The sequence below is a fragment of the Ips typographus genome, linkage group LG4 (genome assembly GCF_016097725.1).
Source record: "Ips typographus isolate SLU linkage group LG4, UJ_Ityp_2.0, whole genome shotgun sequence".
Taxonomy (NCBI): Eukaryota; Metazoa; Arthropoda; class Insecta; order Coleoptera; family Curculionidae; genus Ips; species Ips typographus.
Window position 1 is genome coordinate 2,102,224 of NC_138425.1, and position 15,512 is coordinate 2,117,735.

At 33.8% G+C, this 15,512-nt stretch overlaps 1 protein-coding gene across 5 annotated transcripts in view; it reads left to right on the forward strand.

The window, feature by feature from the left end:
• Positions 1-15,512, forward strand: part of LOC145728304 (uncharacterized) — a 30,595-nt gene that overhangs the window by 11,307 nt on the left and 3,776 nt on the right. For 2 of the 5 annotated variants that reach the window (XM_081978429.1, XM_081978433.1), the window contains exons 1-2: positions 9,478-9,859; positions 15,197-15,467. In XM_081978429.1, the coding sequence (XP_081834555.1) occupies positions 15,345-15,467 (123 nt within the window). In that variant the 5' untranslated portion in view covers positions 9,478-9,859; positions 15,197-15,344. Of the gene's footprint in view, positions 1-1,536; positions 1,603-9,477; positions 9,860-11,437; positions 11,673-15,196; positions 15,468-15,512 lie in introns of those variants that run through there. The other 3 variants (XM_081978432.1, XM_081978431.1, XM_081978430.1) reach the window with 3 other exon arrangements.

Genomic DNA, 15,512 nt, shown 5'->3' on the forward strand with positions numbered 1-15,512 from the left:
CAGTTTTCACAACTGTCTAAATTTGATTTACTCAATTTTCAAAGTTTAAACTACATTTTGAAAGTCACGTGACTGATTTTGACAGGTGTCAACTAGCTTTTACAGTGTTGCAAGCTCAGAATTGCATTATAACGTCACGTGACCTGACTCTTACAATTTCAGCTTTCATAACTGTCTAAATTTGATTTAATCAATTTTCAAAGTTTAAAATACATTTTGAAAGTCACGTGACTGCGTTTAGCAAGTTTCAACTGACTTTTACAGTGTTGCAAGCTCAGAATTGCATTATCAACGTCACGTGACCTGGCTCTTACAATCTCAGTTTTCACAACTGTCTAAATTTGATTTACTCAATTTTCAAAGTTTACAATACATTTTGAAAGTCACGTGACTGATTTTAGCAAGTTTCAACTGGCTTTTACAGTGTTACAAGCTCAGAATTGCATTATCAACGTCACGTGACCTGGCTCTTACAATTTCAGCTTTCATAACTGTCTAAATTTGATTTAATCAATTTTCAAAGTTTAAAATACATTTTGAAAGTCACGTGACTGATTTTAGCAAGTTTCAACTGGCTTTTACAGTGTTGCAAGCTCAGAATTGCATTATCAACGTCACGTGACCTGCCTCCTACAATTTCAGTTTTCACAACTGTCTAGATTTGATTTACTCAATTTTCAAAGTTTAAAATACATTTTAAAGTCACGTGACATATTTTAGCAAGTTTCAACTGGCTTTTACAGTGTTGCAAGTTCAGAATTGCATTATCAACGTCACGTGACCTGACTCTTACAATTTCAGCTTTCACAACTGTCTAAATTTGATTTACTCAATTTTCAAAGTTTAAAATATATTTTAAAGTCACTTGACTGATTTTGACAGGTGTCAACTGGCTTTTACAGTGTTGCAAGCTCAGAATTGCATTATCAACGTCACGTGACCTGGCTCTTACAATCTCAGCTTTCACAACTGTCTAAATTTGATTTACTCAATTTTCAAAGTTTAAAATACGTTTTAAAAATCACGTGACTGATTTTGACAAATGTCAACTAGCGTTTACAGTGTTGCAAGCTCAGATTTGCTGACAAGCTGTTTTGTTGAAACAAGAAAAATAGAGAAAAAAACAAGATGTATACCTACGTGAATCAAAACAAAAACAGGTAAATACACCGTACTAGTTTTTTCCAGATTTTTTGATGTTCAAATGATAAACAATCCAGGGAAACGATTGTTCATATTTTCGGCTGAGTTTTGATAATTTTCCAAACTTTTTCTGGCACTTGTACAAGAAAAAGTCATCCTTTTACAAAATGATTTACATTAAGATTGCTTAATTTAAAAAATCTAAATTTTTGCATTTTTTGCAAAATCGTCTATTAATGTCGTGCTCAAGGTATCAATGACAAATTTCAGTTCAGTTTATTAAGACTAAATTATTTTTCAAAGTTTGCAAATTTATTGCAAGTATTTTGTCTGTAATACAAAATTTTAAACTAAGTTTATTAGTTAATACTAATAAAATATTTTCTTTTCCAGATCAGATATCCTGGAAATACAACAGAAACCTGAGCGAACTGAAAGGTAACCCATTTTATTGTCATAGTAAGTATTGCTCATAATTAATGTTACTTTGTTAAAAACTATAATTTTATAATATTTGCCTTCTTAACCTTGAACTTTAAACCTGTTTGTAATTACCTGCAATAAATAAACATCCTAAAAATGTACTTGGTGTCAACAATATATCCTGCAGGAAAAATTCGGGGTTACAAAACATAATATTTAATCACCTTGTTATTTATCGCGGAGAGACAAAAAAATCTCTGGATTTTACGTGCCTGGATCCACAAATCCAGGTTCCTTCGACGGCAAAACATGTTCCTTGCCAAAGTTTATTTATACTGGGATGAAAACGGGGGGTCGAATAGTTATGATTGTTATTGTTCCAAGTGTAGGCAGTAAAATCCTAAAGTTTGCAAAAAAGTGGGAACTACACAGTAAACGATACACCTGCAGACATTAGAATGTGACAAACAAATAATTTTAGACGCTGAATGCTTCGTAATAATAAAGCAGTCATCTGCGTGTAAAAATACACAAAAAATGCAATGACGTCAGTTGACAATCGACATATTATTTACGTGCCAAATATGACGACTTTTCGAATGACAAATTTAACTGGAGTGTTAACAAAAATAAATATCTCGAGCATTTTATCCCGTATTTTTAGCCTAACCTTTGTCCTTTCCTATTCTCCTACACAAACCGAAATCGCTTTTGTTTGTCTGGCTGTACCAAATTTAATTATCCGAAAACTTATGACTAACCGGAGGCGATAGAAATCCAGTCGAAAACAACAAAAATTCAACGTAAAAACTCCTGGCAAACATCCTCGAATAACCATTTAATGACCAGTCTAAAAGTGTACAATCCCGGCATGACGGTCTTGTTGAACTTATTTGATCATGACTATTCCCGTGACGTCATCAAACGGTTATTTTTGCTATGTCGGCCATCCCGTTATTAAGAGAATTAATGTTGCATATTGCAAAGTATTTTCGGATCGAAATCTTGCAATCTTTCTTTTCAGATATTTAGCAGCTGTACCACAAATTTAGAATCGTCACTGGATGAAACATTCAACAAAAATGCCTAATTTCGTTACCGGTTCGATGTAATAAGTGTTGGAAAAAAAGCAATAACGAGGCAAGGTAAAATTATTCATGGAAATGGGTTGAAGCCCCTATCAAAACATCGTTATTGGTTAAATTTAGGTTGCCCTTATAGCCTAAAAGGCCTTGAATGCTTTGAATTATTAAGCGGTTTTGCCCTGAAATGTTTTGCTGAGGTTAACAGGCCGAAATCTAGGTCTATGTGTAAATTACAACACCACAAAACTCGATTATTACTTATGGTGGTTAATTAAATGACTTTTTAAGTAGTAAACCTGTACCGTTAATTTCTAAAGCAAAATATTTGATAATTTTACTTGTTTAACAAAACAAAGGAATAGAAAAATAAGAATGTTAAAAAGTAAGTCACAAGATAAGCTTAACGGTTATTAAGTAAAAAACCTTTGTTCCTGGATAATTAATTTTCATTGAGGATGGCAAGAACTTAGTAATGATACTTTACCTCTAAATAATCAATGCCCTAACTGAATTCACCATGAGATAGTAAAACACTTAATCTATATTGCTGGTTACTGTAACAAAATGGACAAATATCCACTTCGATAATCGATTATATGGTTAGGATTGCGATTACAAGAGAAATTTCCTGCACGAGCGGATCCCTTCACATTTTCGAACCCAAACCAAGTTTCAGTAATAATTAGTTATATAACCAATTTGCCGCACCAGTTGTTAATTATTGTCGCAAGTAACCAACAAGATCGGTGGGCTTTTTGTTAATTTCTTTCTGAATCCAGTTTAAACAATTTTTGCGTTGGGCAACTGCCAATAGATTCACGATTTATGTTGAGTAAATAACTTAGGTTGCTGCCAAAAGTGTTTATAACTAAAAATTCTACAAGGGAAGAAATTAATGGAAACACTGACCATCTCATGGTAAAATTGATTTAGTAAAATGCATTCCGATGAACTTGAATCGCAAGGTTAAGAACGTGAAACCTTCGCGGATCGTAAAATATGGATTCACTATAGTTGAAACCAACGTGCACCTTGACCGGTATTCAGTAATTAATATTATGCGGTTTCTTATCGCAAAATTCAATTTTCTTCAGAAACTAATTAGTTGCACTACGTCTGCCAACATCTAAATGGACCAGAGCACTAAAACGTTGTTTTTCAAAAACGTGCCAAAAATTTAACATTAACAAATGATACTCTACAACTAGCGGCAATAATAATTAGCCTGAAAATTTTTGGCTGCATTAAGAGGACGCTGAAACTGCCCAGAACCAACGAATCCAGTTAAAAATACCGCAGAGCAATTTAAAAAAAAAATGAACGGAACTTACCTACGTAACATAAGGTTTATTAACTTTGAAACGGATTGCAACAATTAACCGATTTCAATTTGCCGTTGAAATTACGGGAATTGAAAGTAATTCGCTTTTTCCTTTTTATTATCGGTCCGTTAATCTGCATATAATTTTTTTAAGTGGAAGGACTCCGGTTGTTAGTACAATGTCAATTCAATAATTATCGGTTAAACACAAAAAAATAATAATTTTTGTTGATGGAAATAAGCGGTACAAGGCAATCTACCTGCAAACAATAGAATTTGTTGTTGAAGAGATTTTTCCGAAGGCGTAGAAAGGCCACAGACGTTATTTTTCTTAAATTTTGACTTCAAACTCTGAATTTAGTTAAATTCCGACTTCAAACTCTGAATTTAGTTAAATTCTGACTTTGAACTCGGAATTTAGTTAAATTCCGACTTTGAACTCAGAATTTACATTGTCACATTGCAAAAGCTCTTCAAACCAAATTAGACAAAATTTTTCAGTTTGGCAACATTGCAAACATTCTTCGAAGCAAATTAGTAAAATTTGTTAACTTTGGCAACATTGCTAACACACTTCAAAGAAATTAGTCGGACTTGTCAGTTTGGTTACATTACAAACACTCTTCGAACCAAAATTGTAGAATTTGTTAGTTTGATAACATTGCAAGGATACTTTTGAACCAAATTACCAAATTTTGTCAGTTAGGCAACATTTCAAACAGTCTTCGATCTAAATTAGGAGAGTTTGTTAATTTTGCAACATTGCAAGCAAACACACTTCAAAGAAATTAGTTGAAAATTGTAGAATTAGTCAGTTTGATAACATTGCATATACTCTTCAAACCAAATTAGTAAAATTAGTCAGTTTGGCAACATTGCAAACACTCTTTGATCTTAATTAGTAGATCTACAATAGTAGAATTTGTCAGTTTGACAACATTGCAACTAAATTCCGAGCTCGAAGTCGGAATTTAGTTAATTTCTGAGTTTGAAGTAAAAATTGAAGAAAAATAACATCTGTGGCCCTTCTACGTCTTCGTAGATTTTAGTACGTAGTTAGTAATGATGGAAGATGTCAGATGGCATTACATTTATAAGCTGAAGATTGTATTCCGAACTGCAATTGACAACTGTCCTTCCATCAAGCTGAAAGCTCCTTCTATCGTGAAATAGACGAAGTATTAGAGCCTCTCCTCAGACTTTGTGTTGCCAAATAATTTCAGGACATTTGGCAGAATTGGCAAGTTGAAACGAATCTGGTAAATTCAGTAGACAGAATCTTACTCTTTTGGTTTCCAGTTCCTCTGTCTTTCCAATGATGTAAATATTTTGTTCTGACACCTCTCTGTATTCTCTATTCTGCCATATTGCTATTCATATTCTTCTTTTGCAAAATTTGACATGTTCAAGCAAACCTAGTAAATCCGGCATCACAGTGTTTAGGTTAAACAGGGTTTGTCCAAATCTGTCGTTTAGTCGACAAAATTTTACTTCTTTCTCTATTCTGTCATATTCTTCTTTGTTTTATCAATTTGGAAATCTGCTCTTCTTTCCATTCTTGATTTTCTTGCAGAGCGTTTTTAAAAAATGTTTGCTATTAATTGTCATATTATATTTTATGCCAGAACCATATTTCTTTCAACAAAAAGCAGGTGAACATCATTTTTCGTATAGAGCAGCACAACATAAATGGTCAATACTAGTTCTATTTGGTTAAGACCATGTTCTTCCTCTTCTATTTTCTGTCTAACTAATCACCCTTCTCTAACAACTTCATAATTATAATCAAATAAAACAACTAAACGTTTTGCTATTAAAAAGAAAAAACATTGAAATGTTAACATGACGCAAAAAGGCTATAAAAGATTGACAATGTAATAAGATAATGATAGGAAGTGGTGTCGTTCCAGTTAAACAAATGAAAGCCAACTTAAAATGGTCTAATAAATTGTTTGAGGTACTATAGAGACGATCGTGCCGTAAATGTAGCTTAAAGTGTTTTATATCTCGCGATTATAAATCTTTCTGACGCTGCCATTTATGTACTGTTATCAGTTTTGCGTTATTACATGGCAGCATGGAAATGGCATCATAGAACTAGTCAGTTTTTCCACTATAACAGTGAAAAGTCACGTTGGGCGAATACTAATGAACGACACGTGCCAATTAGTGTTTATTGTCGTTTGAACCGGAATGAAGAAGTCTAGCAAGCATACGGTGGCGATTTATATTTGGAAGTTAATTACATGCCTCAATGACGACGTTGATAGAAAATTCAAAAACAACATTTTCCCGATTTTCTTTCCACGTTCCGTATTGCCGGCCTTGAGGCTTTCAAGGTATGACGTAAAGGCTAATTTCCCAAAATAAAAATCGATTCTTATGACTGCCGACGTATGTGTGTGCGTGAAAACGTTTGCTTTTACGTAAAAATTTCCCAATTTATTTTTGGTACCCAGCGGTCCGTCAAACCGATTTGAATGGAATTTTAGCTGTAGAGATGCAATGGGAGCGTGCCTGGTCACGTTCTAAACTTTAAAGGAAAACTACATTCGCATTTTTGTCGTAGATATAGAAAAGTGTTGTGTGACGGTTGGTTAGCGTATATTGGTTAAGTTATCACTTGATTGATAACTATAACCAGGTTTAAAATAATTTAACATACAATGGGTAATGACGATTTAGGTAAAGCGACGAAATTTAAACACTTATCGCAGTGTTTATGGTTGTTTTGCAATTTTAATGTGCCACATATACAGTGAGGTTCAAAAGGAAAAATACGGTATTATTTTAGTTTCAGCTGGAAACCAATTTTCCAGACGTTCCAAAAAAAATATAAATAACCCACCTACACAGCGGTGTATCCAGGAATAAACAGTAACGTAATGGATGTTATTGCGATTCTTAATAACGTCATTTTTTTGTATTCGAACTTGGGGAATTTTAACTTTGATGCTTGGTAAATTATGAATTAACGTGTTTTGTATATTTTATAAACAAGTTGAAAACTTTTTGTTTTAACCTCGCAGGATGTAAATTTAGACACATGTCACGTGACTGCTATATTGTTTTCTGCTGTCATGTAGCTTGAGGAACTCAGTCACTTGATTTAGTAGTAGAAACAAAAATGATTTCACTGTTTGATGTAAAATTAAAACTTGCCAAATTTCATATAATAAAATAAATTTTTGGGGCACAAATTTAGGGCCCATTAGCGCAGAGGGACATTTCCCAACACTGTGTTTTCCACCCTTTAAGTATCCCACGATCAATTTGGACCATCCTGTACAGGGTGGTCCAGTTTTAAATGCCAATAATTCACCATTCGATAGCCCATCAAAAAATAAGTTAACATACATTATGTCATTTTTTTGAAAAAGGCTTCCTAAGGAAAATACAGTTCTTCAAATTTCACTTTAAAAACTCGTTTTTTTTGTCATAACTGTATAAATTCTACAGACCGTTGGATCCAAATTTGGAACAAGCACTCTAGAAATTAATACTCATTTGAATGACGTTTGCCAAAATTCTCCAGAATCGTAGATACAGGAAGATGGTTTTCATGTTTTTGCCTTATTTTCTACGTCTTTGAATATTTTTCAAAAATTACAGTTTCTTTTAATTTTATTGTTCGCGATGAAAAATTAATTATCTCTTATACAATTCTAATTTGAAACTTCGTTTACGAGATAATTCAGTTATTACGTTCAAAGACCCAAAACTAACCCAACCCAACTTAAAAATTGTCTTGGAAACGAAAAATTGACTTAAGAAGCCTAAAAAATTTCATTGTAGCCAGTTTTCATAGTTTCCAAATAAACTGAAATTCTTTAGTTGTGAAAATTGATTTAGAAAAGATAACAATTGATTTCAGAAGTTTAAAAATGGTTTGTAACCAGTTTTAATACAAATCGAGAGACTTTACTATTAAAAATTGATTTTTCTAGAATTTTTGAGTACAAATTCATACATTTAAACCTTAAAAATTGACTTGAACACCAAAAAGTGACATCAAAAACGTAAAATTTCCATTTAAAGTAAGTTTTCATAATTTGAAAACAAATTTCAATATTTTAGTCTTGAAAATAGTCTTAGATACAGAACATTGACATTAGAATCACAAAAATTGTCTTGAAAACTATCTTTTCGTACTTTTTACTTTGCTTTTCATTTTCTTAGAATTCTGGACTATTTTTAGTGCTTCAGCTTGAAAAATTGAAGTTATTGACATAGCAAACTTAAAAAAACAATTTTTACATTCTCCATTGACTTAAAATGTCATTCTAAGCTTTTTTACTATTAAATCGACTTCTAGACACTGTTTTTAGTGCTTTAAGATGCTTCAAGACTATCTTTTGACTTATCAGGCCTAAAAGCCAGTTTGGACACTGTCCATAGTCTTGAAAATGTCATTTCAAGCTTAGCTTCTTTACTATTAAATTTCTACACTCATAGGTGCAATAAATTGTAGTATCTCAGACTGTTTTTAGTGCTTTTTAAGACTGAAAAATCGAGTTTAAGATTATTTCCACAAAGAAGTTTGAAAGAAATTGACTCTCTTTAGTCCTAGTAAAGTTAGTTCTAGCCTTAAAAATCAACTTTTAGTAGCAAAAAATGAGTTTCATGTATAATACAATCTTTGTCTTGATTTCCGGACTGTTTTTAGTTTTTACCAGGAAGGCAGTCTGAAAAAACTAATTATGAGACTATTCCTAGTAGTTAATAGCAAGTTTTTAGACTATTCAGTACAAATTTGGACTCTCACAAGTCTTGAATGTTCAGTTTTACACTATAAAACGATTTTTTAAATTGAAATTTGGTGGGCTGTATCTTAGGAAACGTTTTTCAAAAAAATTACATAATGCAAGTCAACTTATTTTTTGATTGGCTATCGAATGGTGAATTATTGACACTTAAAACTGGACCACCCTGTATATGACTATTTCGTATTGATATTCTTTGTCGAAAAATGTTAGTTATGTTATTTTACTTTTTAATAACATTCCAAAACGTCTAACACAATAATACTAAATTCTTCAAAAAGCGTTTAATAACCTTCCCAAGGATGAAAATTGGGTTTTATAATCATCTGAGTGTACTGTGTCAAACTGAGTATCTCTATAGGGATGATATGTTAGGTCAACAGCTTTTAAGTGTAGAAAAAAATTGTTTTGAAATGGATAATATCACAATTGAAAATGAAAGTAAAAAACTGAGTAAATATTCCTGTCTAATCAGGTTATTAAAGTGAACACTACACCTTGAAAACGTTCCCGGTCATTGTTATTGTAATTTGTCGTAAACAAAATAACTAAAATTATAACCGCAGCTGGAACAGCAACAACAATAAAATTCCACAAAAGCCAAATCAAACGTCGCTTTGTTCCAGATTGTAAAACCGATCCCCTCGCCCCCCCAGCTCGACGAAAGACAGCAATATACCAACAACGACCCCAAAAACATATAAATATGTCCAAAAACAATTCGGGCTGACGTTATTTGTCATTATAAAACGATTCGTTTGCCAGTAAACAGTCGGGTAAAAATTCATTCCATCACATAATTTGGCAAAGAGTTCGGATTCAGTGAATCATCATCATTTTGGCGGTCTTAAAATCAAACTTTCCGCCCGGGACGCGGTCAGAATCGTTTGGGAATCGGTGACTGTCGGGTCCAGACTGATTATTTTTTAGGGCTTTAGATTTTAGGAAGCGTTTTTCATTTTACTTTTTTTTCGACACCCGCCACTGTTGCACGGAGAGATAATACAGACTGTTAATAATAACAATTTTTCTTGATAAGTTATATTGTTGCACGAGACTTGGGAGAGTGAAAGTTTAAGGTGTTTGTGTTATTTGTTTTTCTTTTTGGCGATTGCTGTTTGTTGGTAAGTTTTAACTTGAAGCACTCTTTTTTTATTAAATAAGTTATTCAAGAAAACAATTTGTGCGGTTTTTTTCCTTAAATAATTTCACTTGCAAATAAGCTTTGGTGATGGGAAATACCTTAGGCTTGGGGGTATTGGTATTAAACTTTCCATGTTGACACACTGATAGTTTATTTTGTTTTGTTTTTTTTTCATTAATAATTTTCAAGAAATGTAAAATAAATATGCAATATTTATGCAACTGTGTCGTTAACTTAAGAATGTTTTGAAATTATTGTGAAAGCTTAATAACCTGAAGTTTCCCCAGAGACAAACTGGCATTTAAACAGAATAAAAGTTCTGCCCAAATGTCCCTAAATGTCCTACATACTTTTATAATTTGCAAAACACTGGATTTCATTAATTTCTCTGACTATATCTTATAAAACAATTTTTTGTTTAATTTCACTTGCTGACCTTGCTACAGCCTCTATTTTTGGATAGAGCAACCCTGTAAATTCCTACGCTAAAAGCAAAGCTTCACTATTTTTAGGATTCTAAAGCGTTTTTTGCGAATCGTTTTCGCAAATCCCGGTTTTTACCAGAAAAAATGCGGTAATGAGGAACGCACGCATGCCACAAAAAACCTTCGGTTTAACCGGATTCATTTAGATTTTGCGGTTATAGGAAAAAAACCCACTGAAGGTAAACAAGAAAACATTTTCCTCAATTTAGATTGAAAAAAATGCAGTCGTTGCTGTTTAATAAGGTTGAGATGGGATTGAGAGTAAAATTTACAGTTTTCTTCGATTAAAACACAGTTACTGAAAAACCCCAGGAAATTACCGTAAAACCTTCATTTTTTTCTCTGGTCATATGGTTAAATGAAGACGCTACGATTGTTTTTATTAGAAAACATTATGCAGGTTCGATATTTGAAAAGCAAATAATAGCCAGGAACCGCAAAGTAATCACCACATAATGCCGCTGACGTGAGTGCTTAACATTTCACGTGTTTTACGCTGAATTTAACCAGTTTTACACACCAATTGCGACTTTTGGTTAACACTGATGAAGCCTTAAATAAAATTCGCCTGCATAACATTATTAAAGTTTCTATTATGCTGTAAGCGTAGTAAACAATGAACTCTAATTAGTTTCATACATGTCATTGAAAGCGTTACAGTTGTTAGACTGAATTCAACAATTTTTTTATTTAAAAAATGTCAACTAGACCATCCAGCAATAAAAAAATCATTAATAACCATTGCTCGACAGTAGTACTATTTTCCACTTTGTACGTTAAGTTTTTCATAGGCGGAAATTTCAAATTAGGCAGAGTGCTACAAGGTTTCGAGGCCACTTTATAGGTAGTACTAGTAAATTTTTTTTAAATTGTACAAAAGTTTTACCTGAAACAAAAAGGAAATTATCACAAACACGTGAAAACGGATGTGGCGTGCTACTACGTCAGCGAACAATCAAACTGTGAGATAACGTTTGGAGCGCCATACACACGTAAATTTTTCGATAAATATGTATAAATTGCTATGTTCAAGGATCCGTGGATCTCAAATAAATTTCGTAACAGTTTCCAGTAACACGGTTATCATCGCCGCTGTAGTACTGTACAGTCGTACTTTTTCAGAATTAGTTCATTACTGAACGCGTTCGGTGTCGGTCGTTTTTCTATACTACTAGTCTACATTATAAAACTCGTATACAGCGTCGTACCGTTTATAATTTAACATTACATTATCGGCTGTGATACTCTGTGGAATAAAGTTTCCTATATTGTGATAACGTACATCGAAAAAGTCTGCCCTTTTAAAAGGTATTTTTTAGTGTTTTTAATATATCTGTATAGTCACATGCTCCCTTGAGGTCACGGGTTATACTCCCCCTCTAAACTTTACTTAAAGTCGGGCTTAAAATGGCGACCACCCTCGTGATATAAAACACCTGACCGGTCCTTTGAGACGTTTTTTTTCCAGCCTCCGGCAACTTCCTGGAGAGGTTGGGGCACAACCGGGAGTAGTCTTGCGTACACTAGTGCGATCAATAAACGACACGCAAAAGGATTTACAGTGGAAACTGGGTCACACCCAAATATCTCTCGGCTGACACACATTTTCCAACAATAGCTTTGGAGTAGACAGGGTGGCGCCGACGAGAGAATCTCGTTCCTTGGGGAAGGCCGCCCTTTTTGGCTTCCGATTCTCTTGGGTACGGGGAGCCTCTGTTTGCTTTGTTTGCCATTGGAAATTCTTAATTCAATTCGGTTTTATCTGGCAAAATGTGCGTTTGTGTATTATATTATGAATTTCAGTACTAAAATTATGATAATAATAAGTAGTTAAAGCTAACATAATTGCTTACAATTGTCTAGATGATACCAGAAGAAGTGATTATTGAAGCTAAATCTAGAAATAGTGACATGAAAGTAAAAGATAAACTAAATTCTCTACTTTTAAAGATCAAAAAGTTGACTTTACGAGGTGTTTCAGTAGTATTCCTCCTGCTCCCTTTGAAGTCCCTAAATTGAAAAATCAGTGACTGGTCAGATTCTGAAATATTAGTAAGGGATTTGTGCAGATTGTCTGATTGCCTTCCTCCACTCTGACTGGTCGATTTCCTTCTTTTCTCAGAAATGTCATGTAAGTCTCTGGTGGACTGACTTCTGAGACCTCTGGTCGTTTCCTTAATGTTGTTGTTTAAGATTCCTGGTCAGTGTCTCTGAAAAACCGGAGATTACTGACAGAACAAGACAGTTTTGATCTGGTTATTACCGTTTCATCCTCGGGCCTGGTGAGATTTCCATCTTTGTGGTGCTAATAATTGGTAATTAAGTGTGAGAGTGCTTTAAAAGTATTACAGTAAGTACCTTATTGTCAGATTTTCTTTTAGTCAGCCTGTCCAATGATTTGAACCGATTCGGACTTCTCTGGTACGTCTCGATATGGACTAGGGGTAGAGAGACGTCGCCTGTTTCGATAATCTGAAGGACTCTAGAATTTTCGGACATTTTTAAAATTTTTGGTATAGCGGTATTTTTAACACAGAACGTCAAAAGTAAAAATTACTTATTTTTAAGCTTCTTCACTCAAAACGAGCACATCTACGATTCATATTTGTTTATCAGCATTAATGGATAAACAAGTTGGGATTTGACCAAAATTCACTCTAAGTGGTTTTCTTCTTTAAATGCCTTTTCTGCAGAATAATACAAAAAAGTCATACTTCCCTACTTATAATCTAATTTGGATACAATAAAGACAACAAATTGTCAACCATTCTATTATCTTCTTCAGAGATCTCTCTTTCCAGTCGTTAGCTTCATGTTTGAAGCGTCGTGATCCTATGTTAGTCTCCTGTTGTGTTTTTAGCAGTTTTCCTCCATTCCTCTCTATCTGACGTGCTTCTAATGCTGTCCTGGAAAGATTTTCCTGTAAACTGCTTCACCTGGTTCAGCCATCGTTTTGGGAAACGTCCTCTAGGTCTGTTCCCTCTACCTTCCCTTGGACCATAAGCTTTTCGAGATTGTCATCTTTCCTCCTGCTGACATGTCCAAAATACTTAAGAATCAGTTGTTTGACAATCTGATGTTAAGTTCTTGGAGTATGGATACGTTAGCTCTGCGGTCTGTCCAGGGAATCCTCAGTAGTCTTCTCCAAACCCACATCTCAATGTCTGTAGTCTGTAGCTTTTAAGGTCCAGGATTCTGCTGCGTATAGCGCAATTGGAAAAACTAGGGTGTTTACTAATTTGCATTTTGTTGTGGTTGTTATATGCCGATTTTTCCAAATTTTGTTGAGTTTGGTCATGGTCGTTTTGGCAAGAGCTATCCTTCTTCTGATTTCTTGACTTGATCCGCCATTTCTGCTGATGTGGGCACCTAGATAAGTTATCATCATCAGAGATAGAAGGTTTAAAAACAAAACTTCCTAGAATTTTTAACTTCTAGGATCATTCTGAAAGTTCCATAGCTAAAAACTACTGAAATGCCTCAAAAAAAAGTACCAGTTCATAACTGTTTCAAATTGCCAGAAGTCTTTAGGATCATTTAGAAAGTTCCATCATAGACCACTTAAATATCACTGAAATTTTTCCTCTTAACTCTACTAAAGATAAGTTTGAAACTAAATATCATATTGTAACCATCTAAACAAGATCACAACTAGAATTGTTTACGGGATCTAAACAAGAAAACCGTTGAATATTTGATTTGTTTATATAATCCGGCCGCCGCTAAATTTAAATTTCAATGGAAAAGCGATTAAAAAGTTTACTTTCCACTTTTGTAAGTTGTTTTTCGACACCTGCACAGTTTCAGAAACTCCTGGAAGATTAATCACGAATTTCTATTCACCAAACTTCCTACGGGTTTCGGCTCGTTTATTGTTATAGTTGAATGATTCAGAGAGTTTTGCAAAAATCCTTTTTAATGGAAATTAACAGTTCAACTAGGGAATTACATGTCGAGTGATATACAATACGTGCTGCTGACGATCATACTGAAATCACTGCGTGTCCATGTGTAAACAATATCCATAGGCTGCGACAACTGATAAAATTATAATAAATAATCAAATAAAGTAAGAAAGTAAAGTACAAAGATTTACAGAAAGACAACAGCGTTAATTATCTGTATCAACCCAGAACATAAAACCATAATCAATATTTTGTTGTATGGTACACAATAATTAAAGCTGGAAGTACTCGAAGACTATGGCGTAAACGGAGTAATAAATATTTTGGCAATTTTAATATCCTGCTAGTGTTTGCTTTCTTTTATAATTGCGCACCCAAGATCAGGATGCTAATAATGACCAGTTAATTGAGAACTGTAACCAAAACCACGAGGGAACAATACGCTAGGAAGTAATTTGTAGCTGCTACAGTCAATCGTGTGTTTACATTGATAGTGGTCATCGAACCAATTAAGTTTATACAATGAAAAGTTTGTGCAACAACTTCCTGTTTTGGGTTTGTACAGACTATAACGTATTTTTTAGCAATTGTTGTGTGATAATGAAATTCCGTCCTTGAGTTGCCACTTAAAATACGTAAACAACCTCATCCAATTCGAAACTATTCTGGATTGTTATAGATTAATTCGCGGTCGTTCTTCAAATTGATGGGACAAACGTTTTTTGTGCAAAATATTCCGCTCAATAAATATACAGCAACAAGATCAGACTGTAATTAGAGATAACGTATCAAAAGCTATTGCGTATCACAGTCGAATTAATAAAATATTGTATGTATGACGTTCAGTCTCGGCTCACCATATCAAACTGACAGTCATTTCACCATATTTATTACAAATTACTAAGTACTTTTATCATTTAATTACAGATCCCATATACTTTGAAGCTTTGAAGGTAAGAAGATATCCTTCAGTTCGACTGCAAGAACACTCAAAATCTCGTCCCAGGAAACTTAATGTGTTGATCTAACTAATCGCTCCTTTGATTCGATTACAAACATCAAAGAAGCAGCAAACATGCATATAGAAGTACAAGTAGCTTTGAATTTCGTAATTTCGTACCTGTACAACAAACTTCCCAGAAGGCGTGTTAATATTTTCGGGGAGGAGTTGGAAAAAGCTTTAAAAGACAAATTTCAGGTAAGCACAATCAATTCGTCAACACAAACGGTGCCAAACTGCATC